Genomic DNA, 13902 nt, shown 5'->3' with positions numbered 1-13902 from the left:
TAAAGCAGCAGCCCTGAAATCAGGAGGACCTGAATTCAAATTCAACCTCAGACACTTAATAGCTATATGACCCTGGGCACGTCACTTAACCCTGATTGCCTCTCAAAAAAATAAATAAATAAACCTCTGGGCTTTTGATGGCCTAAAGTGATACAGATTATAAGTAGCAGAATCAGAGCTCAAACACAAATCTCCTTATTCCACCACCCTTGTAGGAAAGGGAGAAAGGTGCTTTTTCTCAGTTCTTCTCTGGGCGCTAACCTTTGACACTGTAATTACATCACATTCAGTCTGTCTTATTCTTCCCATTGACATTACTTTTCATCCTTATGTATATTTATCCACTTCTCTTCTTTGGCCTGAGAAATACCAGTTGTTCTATCCCTTCTTCCCCAGTCCTGTTTCTTCTCTATTCATGTTTGAAGTTCCTTTTGGAGCCTTTCTCTAAGTTCTGCATCCCTGTGGGATCCTCATAGGACCCTTAGGATCCTAAGATTTAGAACAGAAAGTGGGACCCTGAGAACATCTTGCCCAACACCCTCACTTTATAGATGCAGAACCTCAGGTAGTACATAAGAATTTGGCCACCATGCAGGCCCTTCTCTAAGCTTTGGGGTGAATGTTTCCAGGTCCCCTTTGGACTCATAGGATCATAAACCATTAATTCATAGATCTGCCTCATATGCTTACTAGCTGTGTAACCCTGAGCAAGTCACCTAACCTCAGTTTCCTCACTTGTAAAATGAAGATAATAATACCACCTACTTCCCAGGGTGCTTGTGAAAAATTAGATAATATTTGTAAACACTTTGTAAATCTTGAAGTGCTATGTAAATGCTAGTTATAATACCTCTTGAAGCCTCAGTTTCCCCCTCTGTGAAATGGGGAATAAAAATAGCATTGACCTCACAGGGTTGTTATAAGGATCAAATGAGGTAACATATGTAAACATACAGATATTTGTATCGATCTTTACAAATTTTAGAGCACTATGTAAATGCTATTGTTATTACATTATTATTGTTGTTGTTGTTATAACTGGAATGAATGCTAGAGGCCATATAGCCCAACACCTTTATCTTACAGTGTCAGAGAGTGAGGCCCAGAGAGGCTGATTGCTAAAGGTCACACAGTTAGCATAGGGCATTGCCAGGATTTGAATTCAGGACCTGTGACTAAAAATTCAGCCCATTTTTCACTAATGCCACACACATCCTCTGCCCTTGCTACTAGTCTGTGGATTTTTATTTATTTATTTTATTTTTTAGTGAGGCAATTGGGGTTAAGTGACTTGCCCAGGGTCACACAGCTAGTAAGTGTTAAGTGTCTGAGGTCGGATTTGAACTCAGATACTCCTGACTCCAGGGCCGGTGCTCTATCCACTGCGCCACCTAGCCGCCCCTGAAGTCTTAATAAGATCAATAGGGGACGAGATTGTTTTCCCTAATCTTGCATCGACTCCAGGCCCCAGCTCGGTGCCCTCTGCACATCAGGTACCCGAGAGTTGTGAGGTGAGGTTGAGCTAGGGAGGCTTTCCCTGCGTTGGAGGGTTTGCCAGAGGGAGTCAGGAGACTGAGACCTCTTGCTTTCTCTCCCCACCCCCCACCCCACCTTCATCTCCAGATCATGCAGCTTCTGATGAAAGGGAATAAACAAAGAACCCAGGAGCCTACGGCCGCCAACCAGACGTCTTCCCGGTCCCACGCCATTCTCCAAGTGACCGTGCGCCAAAAGAGCCGGGTGAAGAACGTCATGCAAGAGGTGCGGCTGGGCCGTCTCTTCATGATCGACCTGGCTGGCTCAGAGCGGGCGTCCCAGGTGAGGAGATGAGCAGGAGAGAGAAGCGGATGGGGGGGAGCGGGAGCAATGACCGTCCACGGCCTGGTGGGTTTGGATAGGCCCGGCTTCAGAAAAGCCCTGTCCTGGGAGGAAGCGCCATGTAGTCAGCCGGTCACTGATCAGGAAGTTTAGACTCTTTCCTATTGGTCCACAGAGTAAGCTACTTAGACCCAGGCCCTGTGTTGTCAAGGGACTTAAAGTCTTAGGCCAGACCACCCGATGTAGGTAAACACAGAGGGCATGTAGACAGCACCCGAAGAGTCTGTGTTGACACTGTAGACAATGCCTGGGAGAGTGCCGAGGAGGACGGGGGAGAATTGTTGGAGTTTCATGTTTGGACAAGGTGGGAGTGAAAGCTTCCTGGAGGAGGTAGGATTTCTACAGTTGCTTTGGGGAGCATAATCCAGCCTCCTCCACAGAGCCTTGGGAACGAACTATAGGCTCCAAGGAAACTTGTTGAAAGAGGGGGAAAGGTGGGTGGAGTTTCGGGGTGAGACGGTGAATATTTAACAACTGGCTCTGAAAAAAAGAAAAAAGACCTTTAAGTATAATCTACATTATCCATATTTCCCCATAGACAATCAACAAAACAATAAAACCAAACCCTGAGTTGTACCACTTGGTCACACTGAAAATTATCAATAGTCTCTCTCCAGACCAGAACAATGCTGGTGGAGCCTAAGAAGGGTCTGCTGTCGGGGGCAGCTAGGTGGCGCAGTGGATAAAGCATTGGCCCTGGATTCAGGAGGACCTGAGTTCAAATTCGGCCTCAGACCTTGACACTTACCAGCTGCGTGACCCTGGGCAAGTCACTTAACCCCACTTGCCTCACGGAAAAACAAAACAAAAAAGAATCAATCTGGTGGGGGAAAAGACCCTCAGAACAGACACAATCGCTATTTACATTCACTCTGAGCCATCTCATGAATGTAATCCTAGTCCCAAAGCCCATTGGTATGGGACTCTTTCTCAATGGGCTTTGAGACCAGGATTACCCCAATGAAATTACAGGAAAAATAGGGATAATAATCACATCTATGTCAGAGGGTTGTTATGAGAATCAAATGAGATAATGGATATAAAAATACTTGAAAGCCCTTTACAAACTTTAAAGCATTATGTAAATGTGAGCTGTTATTTTCTGGTGTATAGGGATCCAGTATACATACCCTAAACCTGGCCCCTTGAAAAAATTGTCTGTTGTGGTCATTGTGGTTGAGTCATTTTTCAGTCGTGTCTGACTCTTCATGACCCTATTTGGGGTTTTCTTGGCAACTGTAAGGTTAATAATCATAAATTTCTCTGGCACTTTCAAGGTTTACGAAGTGTTTTGTTTTGTTCTTTTTTTTTTTTTAAAGTGAGGCAATTGGGGCTAAGTGACTTGACCAAGGTCACACAGCTAGTAAGTGTTAAGCGTCTGAGGCCAGATTCGAACTCAGGTCCTCCTGAGTCCAGGGCTGGTGCTCTATCCACTGCGCCATCTAGCTGCCCCTGTTTTGTTCTTTTAACAGTAGTTCAAGTTTAGGGAATAAGTAGTTCTGGTGGAGTTTGGTGTCCCTCCCATATAGTCCCGGGTGAACTCTGATTACCTGAATCGGCAGTCCCTTCCTTTCTTTTTTTTTCCTTTTTTCTTTCTTTCTTTTTTTTAGTCCCCTCCTTTCTTCCTCAGAAGTAAGATCAGAACTTTCCAGGTGGAAGGACTCCTTCCTATTTATCCTCCATCTATCTTGTTTGTTCATATTTGTTTGCAGGTTGTCTCCCCCTTTAGATTGTAAGCTCCCTGAGGGCAGGGACTGTCTCTTGCCTCTTCTTTTTATGCCTAACACATAGCACAGTGCCCGACACATAGTAGGTGCTTAATAAATGTTTATTGACTGACTTTAGAGGCTACCTAGTCCAAACCCTTCCTTTTCTCAGATGAGGAATTAAGGCCCAAAGAGGTTAGATCAGGGCTTCTTGAATTTTTTCCACTTGCAACCCCTTTTTGCCTAAGAAATTTTTACATAATCCTGGGCAAGTAGGTATATAAAATAGGTATACATAATCTTTTATTGTTGCTAAATTTTCACAACCCCCACATTCAGTTTAAGTTAAGAAGATTTGGGCTAGGGGGCATCTAGGTGGCACAGTGGATAAAGCACAGGACCTGGATTCAGGAGGACCTGAGTTCAAATCCGACCTCTGAAACTTGATACTTACTAGCTGTGCAACCCTGGGCAGACCACTTAACCCTCGCTGCCCTGCAAAAATAAAATAAAATTTAAAAATGAAGATTTGGGCTAATGAGTGGAACTATGCAATGTTTAATAACTACCTCTAATAGGCCTGAGATGGGGGGGGGAAAGAAAAAATGTATTAAGTAGGATATGGTACCACATAAAGTTTCTAGTGAAAAATGACCAGAAAATTGAAAAATAAATCTAGATTAAGTCCATTCAGCTAGGTTAAATAAATTTGGAATCAAGCCTAAGTAAAATTGAAAAGCACAAGTTCTTGAAAGTGCATGAGAGATGATCTGATATCAGATTTATTCTGGAAATCATTTACAAAGTATGTCAAAATCAGAACACTCAACCCAAACTCATACCTCTTGGTAGAACTTGAAAATAAATGTCAATGATAATGACCAAGGCACTGTAAGATCATAAAATACCTATTGATTTGTTAAAGATTAAATTTTATTCAGCAGAAAAAAAAAAGAAGCTTTGAGCTAGATAACTTGTCCAAAGTCATTCAGAGAGTAAGCATCAGAACCAGGTTTCAAACTGAGGTCCTTTGACTCTAAATCCAATATACCTTTCCCATCGCATCAAAAAGTATAGAGCATAGCAAGAGTGAATATAGGCAGGTTCCTACCACCAACCTATTAGCGCAACCCTACAACAGTTTTTCATTTCATAATTCATCAGGAAGACTGATTCTTCCTGACCTGAGTTTGAATCCTGCCTCAGACACTTGGTGTATGACCTTGGGCAAGTCACTTAACTACTCTCTGCCTCAATTTCCTCATCTGTCACTAAATATTTATTCCAGGAACTGATCTAAGCCTCATGAAATGGGAAGAGGGAAGGGGGAAGGTAGAACAGGGTTGGGCCAAGGTGGTAACTGACTAGAGGGTACCACACAGGCTACTAGAAGGTTTTCACAAAGTCCTGCTAAAGATGTCTTTGAAACCTAGACCTCATGATCTGTAGCCTGGAAGTGAAAGGAAAAGTGGAACAAGAGTTGTCTTGGTTTTCCACTCTTATTCCCCACCCCAATGCCTTCTCCTCCCTTCCTCCTGATTAGCGTTCTGAAGTATGAAGCGCCACCTAGTGCTCCAAGTTAGTTATTATACCTTGTTTTCTGTCCTTGGCTTTTCTCCCATTCATCTTTTAAAAGAGAGCTGGGCAGCCCAAATCATTCATTATTGCAGGATTGCTTGAGTCCAAGGTGGTATTAGCAGCAGCAGCAGTGTGATGGTGGTGCTCATCTATTTGTTGTCATTATTATCATGGGTTCAGACAGAAATACCCTAGGACAAATCACTACCCTGTTCTTACTCCTTTATTTCCTGTATCCTCTGAACTCTTGCACACATGGATGAAATAACTGCTTATTGTAGTTGAGTAACACTATTAGGATGTGAGCTCACCCTCTATGTTAGCCTGGATCAGTTTCAGGGTGGGGTGGGAGGTCTATGAATGTAGACAGAAAAAAAATACTTCTTTATTTTCACTAACCTCTCCCTGGAATTTAGCATTTATTCCAATTGTGGATTAAAAAAACAAAACATTCTTCCAAGAAAGGGATTCATAGATTTGACCAGACTTCCAAATGGTTCCTGGACACAAAAAAAGCTAAGATTTGCCCTGTCCTGTCCCCTTGCTCTATCAGCTCCATGAAAGTATCCTTAGTACAGTGAGAATTCTATGCCTTCATTCTCTCCCCCAATATTCTCTGTTTTTTGTAGCTTGGTGAGTGAGTATTTGATATGGTGATATCTATTTTAAAAGATGTTCTTGGGGCAACTAAGTGGTACAGTAGATAGATACACCAGCCTTGGGGTTAGGAGGACCTGAGTTCAAATGTGGTCTCAAACACTTACTAGATGTGTGACCCTAAGCAAGTCACTTAACCCCGTTTGCCTCAACTTCCTCATTTGTAAAATGAGCTGGGGAAGGGAACGGCAAACTAGTTCAGTAGCTCTGCTGAGAAAACCCCAAATGGGGTCACAGAGTCAGACACAACTGAACAGCCACCACCACATGATCAGTGTTATGTCTAAGCAATTGTGAGTGACATTTTGATATCTGTGATAATGGTCCAGTTCCAGTATAGTTTATGGGTTGCATTCTCCAGATATTTAGAGGCTTTTTAAAAACAGTATGTGGAGTTGCTGTCTGTCAGATAATGTAAGAGAGCAAGCTTCTGATGAATATTTATAACCACCAGGTCATGTTTTGCTAGGTATCCAGTAGGTGCTAAATTTTTATTCTGCATTGCATAATTTCTACTATTCCCTTCCATAAGCAACATTGACTTCCTTAAGGACCATATAAAGGTCATGTATTCACAGCTGGAAAAGACCTTAGAAACCATTAAGTCCAACCCCCCTCCCTTGTTTTTGTTTGTTTGTTTGTTTGGGGGTTTTTTGTTTGTTTTTTGTTTTGGTGAGGCTTAAGTGACTTGCCCAGGGTCACACAGCTAGTAAGTGTTAAGTGTCTAAGGCCAGATTTTAAGTCAGGTCCTCCTGAATCCAGGGTTGGTGCTCTATCCACTGTGCCACCTAGCTGCCTCCAGCCCCCTTGTTTATAGACGAGAAAACTGAGTCACATAGAAGTGAAATGACTTGCCCAAGGTCACACAGCTAGTAAGGGTCTGAGACAGAGTTCAAACTCATATCTTCCTGACTCCAGGTCCAGCATATGCCCACAATTGCCATCCTAAACCCCTTTGTTTCCACAAACAAATAAGCATGATTTAGCCATTGTTCAAGGCTCTTTTCATTAACATATTGTTGGCTGAGTTCGTGGGATTGTGGGGCCTTTTGGGTGAGGGGTTGCCTTTTGATTCCAGTCTTGTCACTCAGTTGTTTCCTAGGTTCTGTCGAGAGATTAACCACTGTCAGTTACATTGGACAAATCTAATTGGCTTATACCCATTATCAAGTACTGATCTCTGCAGGCTATATATGTTTTGCACATTCTGAATACCTAGCAAAAAAACATGATCTGGTGGCAAGAACTATTCATCGGAAACTCTCTCTCTTTACTGTTGCTGGGTAAAGAGATCCCTGGTTGTTCCAAAGGGGTTTTTGTAGGGGTTTTTGGCCTGTTTGTAATGTGGGGCAGCTGGGTGGCTCAGTGGATAGAGTGCCAGGCCTAGAGTCAGGAAGAATCATCTTCCTGAGTTTAAATCAAGCCTCAAATGCTTACTGACTTATGTGACCCTAGGCAAGTCACTTAACTCTGTTTACCTCAGTTTCTTCATCAGTAAAGTGAGCTGGAGAGGGGCAGCTAGGTGGTGCAGTGGATAGAGTACTGGCCCTAGATTCAGGAGGACCTGAGTTCAAATACAGCCTCAGACACTTGACACTAGCTGTGTGACCCTGGGCAAGTCACTTAACCCCAATTGCCTCAGCAAAAAAAAAAAAAAAAAAAATGAGCTGGAAAAGAAAATGGCAAACCATTCCAGTATCTTTGCCAAAAAACCCCAAATGGGGTTACAAAGATTTAGACTTGACTAGAAAATGACTGAACGTGAATGCTTGTCAATTCTCTCTCTCTCTCTCTCTCTCTTTGATGAGGAAATTTTAATCTTCCTATAGTTTCCTTAGTGCAATGGGCATTGTGGTTCCTTAATATTGTTTGGGTTTTTGCAGATACCTTCCACATTTGTTATTGTTCACTTTCTAGTTCTGAAGGTGGATAATAAAACTGGACACTTAGGATTGCTTTAAACATATTTTTTCCATTTAGTTTTGCTTTCAAGATGCCTGTCCATCATTTAACACATTGAGCATAACTTCATGCTTGCTATATCTTGCCTGGAGGAGACCAAGGTATTTGATCAAGCTTGAAGCTTTCAGTCTTTATCTTTCCTCAATGTATATTAGGAATTTTATACTTATTGAAAGTAAATGACAATTTAATATCACTGGAGAAAGATTCCACAAGATGATGTTTCTGGGGCAGCTAGGTGGCACAGTGGATAGAATACCAGCCCTGGAGTCAGGAGGACCTGAGTTCAAATCCGGCCTCCGACACTTAACACTTACTAGCTGTGTGACCCTGGGCAAGTCACTTAACCCCAATTGCCTCACCAAAGAAAAAATGTTTCTTTTGGTAGACGCTTATATTAACACGTCATCCATATTCATCAAGTGATTAATAAATTGCTTTAGTCTGTGGGAGGTCTCCATACTCAGCAGGTTAGCCTAAGTCTGTCAGAGACCAAGTATTAACATTAGGGTAAGAACCAAATGGACAGTTTCCCTCTGCTAATTTGAATTCTCTGACTCAAACACTGTCTACTTATATTTAATAATAATAACAATAATAATTAATAATAATAATAGCTAAGTATTTCCATAGTGCATTAAGGTTTCCAAGTCCCCTGACAAATATCTTATTTCATCTTCACAACAACTGTGAGAGTTATCATTTGCCACATTTTATAGTTATCATGAAGCAAAAGGCAAAATTCCACAGGTGAAGTTTAGATTTTTAAAAATTGCTTAAATTCACTTCTGCCTACCTCAGTTTCCTCATCTGCAAAATGAGAATGATTGTATCTACCTCACAGAGTTGTTTTTAATTTGCACACCTTTGCAGAAGTGTCTTCCTTTCAGCTTGGTTGAGAGTAAACAAAGAGATACCCTCTCCAATGGATTAATCAAAAGACTTCTAGTTTTATTTGTTTGCTACAAACAAGACAAACTCTCTCTAATCTTAGTTGCTGAGAATCAGAATCCCTCCCTAAATTTGATTGTGTCTACTATTCCCCCCCCAAAAAAAAGGTCTGATTCAAGTGGGACATTATCTCTTTTGGCTTCGTTTAAATATTCTATTTAAGAGAGACTGGGGGCAGCTAGTCAGGAGGACCTGAGTTCAGATTTGATCACAGACACTAGTTGTGTGACCCTGGGCAAGTCACTTAACCCCAATTGCCTCCAAAAAAGAAAAAGAAAGAAGGCAAGAAAGAAAGCTAGGTAGAACAATACTGGGTTTAATTGTTCTCCTTTGAAAATGCCATGCTTTAGGGGGGTAGCAAGGTGGAGCAGTGGATAAAGCACCGGCCCTGGATTCAGGAGGACCTGAGTTCAAATCTAGCCTCAGACATTTGGCAACTTACTAGCTATGTGACCTTGGGCAAATCACTTAACCCTCATTGCCCTGCCAAAGAAAGAAAGAAGGAAAACGCCATGCTTTAGATGAATTGTTCTTGACCTGATTGTGGTGGTGGGGTGTTTTAAATTTAAAACAATTTTCCATGTGGACATCAAATTCTCCAGTGTTCTGCCTACCAAGTCTAATCTATGTATTTGCAGATCATGGATAAGCCTTGACTGGTACAAAGGCTTTACATTAATTGGCAAAGATGGTATAAATGTTGTGTTTTCAGGCAACTTACTCAATGATAATAACAAGTTGTTCTTTATGCCCTGAGACTTTTTGGCATATATATTGTAATGATTAATAATAACTGTTCATTAATAATCTTAATAATGAACATCTACATGAACTCAGCCAATAATATGTCAACAGAAAAGTGTTTAACAAATAGCTGAGTCACGCAGGTTTGTTTATGGAAACAGGACATTATGACAACAATTCAGGACCAGGTCATTGCCACCAGAAACTCGGGAAAGGTCATTCTTAAGGAGCCTGCTCTCATTTATAAATGTCAATCATGCAGGGGAGCAGGGCAGACTGTCTGACTAGTTATAAATGTGTGGCATCCACTGAATACTTACCTGGTGGCTAAAATTATCAAAAGCTCACTATTATCTTTTATGGACTAACAGATAACAAACCCCAATACTGCAAATATAGACCTCTCAATATCCCAGAAAACTTAATCAATAAACTGTAATGGAATGAATTGTTGCCTAAAATTACCGAAGATGTAACACCGATCCACAAAAACTTAAGAACATTTTAAAGGCTGGTTGGTGGCACAGTTGATAGAGTATACTGGACTTGGAAGTAAGATTATCCGAATTCATATGCTGCCTCAGATATTTATTAGCTGTGTGACCCTGGGAAAGTCACTTCACTTCTGCCTACCTCGGTTTCTTCATCTGCAAAATGGGAATAATACTATCCACCTCACAGAGTTTTTGTGGGGATCAGTGAGATTAGAGAGAGAGAGAGAGAGAGAATTTTATATATAAAGCATATATATAGCATTTATACATAAATATATTTTACATCTATTTATATATGAAGCATATATAGCATTCATATATATAAAATATATAAAATATAAATATATTTTACATATATTTATATATATAAAACATTTTTCTAACTTTCAAGCATTGTATCAATGCTATCTATTATGCTGCCATCCGAAATGCTCATAATAATCTCTAAGCTACATGGAACTCAGAGCTTTCACAGTACAGAGACCTGGACAAGGAGACCAAAATCACATGGGAACAAGGTGAGGTACATATCATGCCTGTGGTCCTTTCTGCTCCTGGAGTGTGAGGTGCCTCAGGCAGCCAACAGAAGATGAGCTTATATCCTGATACTTTTATTCAACTACAAAAATGTATGAGGCCGGGTTTTAACTCAGGTCCTCCTGAATCCAGGGCTGGTGCTCTCTCCAGTTCACTAGCTGCCCCATAACTTCACTTTATCTTCATGACAACCCTCTGAGGTTGATAACATAGAGAATGATATCCCCTGTCTGAAGGGATTTGTCCATGGTTGGACATAAGTGCATTAGTGGAGAAATCAAATGCTTTGCTATAGAACTAAGCAAGAAAGTCTCCAGGTACCTTCCCTGCCCAGCAGGCCTCTACCCTACTCCCTGAAGGCTCAGCCCCTCCACCACGCCCTAGCCAACTCTTGTCTCCTTGACCCTCAGACGCAGAACCGTGGACAGCGCATGAAGGAGGGTGCCCACATCAACCGGTCCCTGCTGGCTTTGGGCAACTGCATCAACGCTCTCAGCGACAAGGGGAATAATAAGTATATTAACTACAGAGACAGCAAACTCACTCGGCTCCTCAAGGTACTGGCAGAAGCCGAATGAGGCATGAGCAGCAGGGAGCTGGAGGGTCAGGAATCCAATCTATGGGAGATGCTGGGTCAGAGGAAACTCTAAATTCCTCTGCTATCACTATGGGTGGTTTGCCCATTCATAACACACAGGGCATTTTGAAGGCACCTTTTAGAAGTCACAAGGAGAAAAAACAAAGGGCAATATGGGTAGAGTACAGAGACATAGCCTCAGAGCCAGGGAGATCTGGGTTCAAATCCCACCTCTGATCATCACTGGCTCTGTGACCTCTCAATGCTCTAGATGGTTCACTAAGACTAAAAGTTGCAAAGATGGCGCCAACCTTCATTCCTAGAGGTGGTTGATTTATCTGGGAGGGACTTAAACTCAAGAAATCCCAGGTCCAGTCCCTATCCCTAAGGACAATGGTACAACTTATAGCCCAGAAAGATATTCACAAGATCATAGAATTCAGACTTGATAGGGATGCTAGGGATTTCCTAGTACAACTTTTCTTATTTACAGGTGGGGAATCAAAAGCCCAAAGGGGAAGAGTTATACGGTGTTTTGGGGGGGAGGGTTGTTTTTTTTTTAAAGAACATTCTACTTTCTACAAAGGGCACTTAACCATATCGAGAGTTAATTTAAAAAGAGATTTTCATTTAAGAACTTGGGCAAGAACGGGGGTGGGGGGGGGAGGAGGAAGGAGATAGAGGCCAGGGGAGTCCAAAGGTCATGGGGTAGAGGTCAACTGACAGCATCTTCTCTAGCAAAGGAATTAATTTTAAAGTTCTCAGTAGAGGATTAAGCTTGATAAGTACTTCAGGATATATGGTGTTTTGTTAGAGTTAGAGGGGAGATGAAGAGTGTGAGGGGTTGAAACTCCCACCAATGGAGAAACCAAAGCATAAAGTCAGTGCTTGCCCACATCTGGCAAGATGTGATAAGATGTAATGGCTGACCAGCTAACCAGGTCCTCTCCTTCACCCCCCTATGTAGGATTCCCTTGGGGGCAACAGTAGGACAGTGATGATTGCCCACATCAGCCCTGCAAGTAGTGCATTTGAGGAGTCCCGAAACACCCTCACTTATGCTGGCCGAGCCAAGAATATCAAGACAAGGGTGAGATATAGCCACTCAACCATTCCCAAGGTCATGTCCCTTGCTTATACTCCCTGCCCCGTTGACCTGCCTGGCCACTCCTCTTCCTGCTGAATATCCCTGGCATCAGCCTCTGCCTCTTTGGCACCATCCCCAGTCCTTGGATCTGCTCTTATTCTTCCCCACTCTTTCAGCCATATTCTGTGGATACTTCTCAAAAATAATGATGGCTTCTGTTCACCACTGGAAACCCTTTAACATCCTCTTTGTGGCTTCTTCCCTTTCTGAATCTTCCCCTCTTCCCACTGTCCCTTTCTCATTCTCCTTCCTTCTCTTCCTTTCATCTTTCCTTCTTTGGTTCCTTCCTTCTAAAAATATTTAGAGTGTGTGGCGTTTGTCATAGAGTGTTTCTCCTCTCTCTATGATCCCTTTTGACAGTCTCATCAGCTCACAATGGATTCAAACATCATCTCTATGCAGATAATTGCTAGATCTATATTTTCAGCTCTCAGTCTTCTATCTCCAAGTATTTGTTCAACATCTCCATCTATGGGGCAGCTAGGTTGTGCAGTGGATAAAGCACTGGCCCTGGATTCAAATCCGACCTCAGACACTTGACACTTACTAGCTGTATGACCCTAGGCAAGTCACTTAACCCTCATTGCCCCACCCCACCCCCAAGTCATTATCTTCCCCCTAAACCCAGTCCTTTCTCCTAACTTTCCCATTTCTACCCATGGCACCACCATTTTTAAAGTCATTCAGGTTTACAATCATCCTTGATTCTTTACCCTTCACATACACACACACACACACACACACACACACAGACACCTGTCACCAATATTCAAACAGTTGCCAAGTCTGGCTTGCTGATTTCACCTCCTTTCATATCTCTTGTTCATCCCTTTCTCTATTTGTACCACCACTAGTCAAGGTGCTCATTACCCCTCTCCTGGACCATTACAATAGTTTCCTAATTTGCTGCCCTCCATCCAGTCTCTTGGGGCAGCTAAATGATGCAGTAGAGTGTCAAACCTGGGGTCAGGAAGACCTGAGTCCAAATCTGGCCTCAGACAAGCTGTGTGACCCTGGGAAAGTCACTTAACCCTGTTTGCCTTGGTTTCCTCATCTGTAAAATGAGCTGGAGAAAGGTGATTCAGTGGATAGAGCACCAGCCCTGGAGTCAGGAGGACCTGAGTTCAAATCCAGCCTCAAACACTTGACAACTTACTAGCTGTGTGACCCTGGGCAAGTCACTTAACCCCAATTGCCTCACCAAAAAAAAAAAAAAAAAGAGCTGGAGAAGGAAATGGCCAACCACTCCAGAATCTTTGCCAAGAAAACTCCAAATGGGATCACAAAGAGTCAGAAATGACTGAACAATGACAATCCAGTCTCTCCTCTCTCATCAATCATTCACAGAGCTGCCATATTAATTTGTAGAACTAGAGCACAGATGTTACTCCCCTGATTGAGAAGCTTCAGTGACTTCCTTTTGCCCTAAGGATAAAATGCAATATTCTCTGTGAGCCATTTAAAGCCTTTTCCCACTATTATGGGTCCGGCCTGTCCTTCCTGGTGGATTTCACATCACTCCCTGTTACCCATTCTACCCCACAGCCAGACTGGCGCTGCTGTTCCCTGGACCCAACATTCTAATACTTCTCTCTTTTTTTTGCCTTTTTTTTTTTTTAGTGAGGCAATTGGGGGTTAAATGACTTGCCCAGGGTCACACAGCTAGTAAGT

The 13902-nt window shown here is 42.3% G+C and overlaps 1 protein-coding gene across 4 annotated transcripts in view; it reads left to right on the top strand.

Annotated features, from left to right (window-relative positions):
• KIF19 (kinesin family member 19) overlaps positions 1-13902 on the top strand; it is a 58165-nt gene that overhangs the window by 32635 nt on the left and 11628 nt on the right. For 3 of the 4 annotated variants that reach the window (XM_044003846.1, XM_044003845.1, XM_044003843.1), the window contains 3 exons: positions 1624-1818; positions 10918-11064; positions 12052-12174. In XM_044003846.1, coding sequence (XP_043859781.1) covers positions 1624-1818; positions 10918-11064; positions 12052-12174 — 465 coding nt within the window. The remainder of the gene's footprint in view (positions 1-1623; positions 1819-10917; positions 11065-12051; positions 12175-13902) is intronic. The other variant, XM_044003847.1, reaches the window with a different exon arrangement.

Source organism: Dromiciops gliroides, chromosome 4 (genome assembly GCF_019393635.1).
Source record: "Dromiciops gliroides isolate mDroGli1 chromosome 4, mDroGli1.pri, whole genome shotgun sequence".
NCBI lineage: Eukaryota > Metazoa > Chordata > Mammalia > Microbiotheria > Microbiotheriidae > Dromiciops > Dromiciops gliroides.
This window is presented reverse-complemented; position numbering and strand designations above follow the sequence as displayed.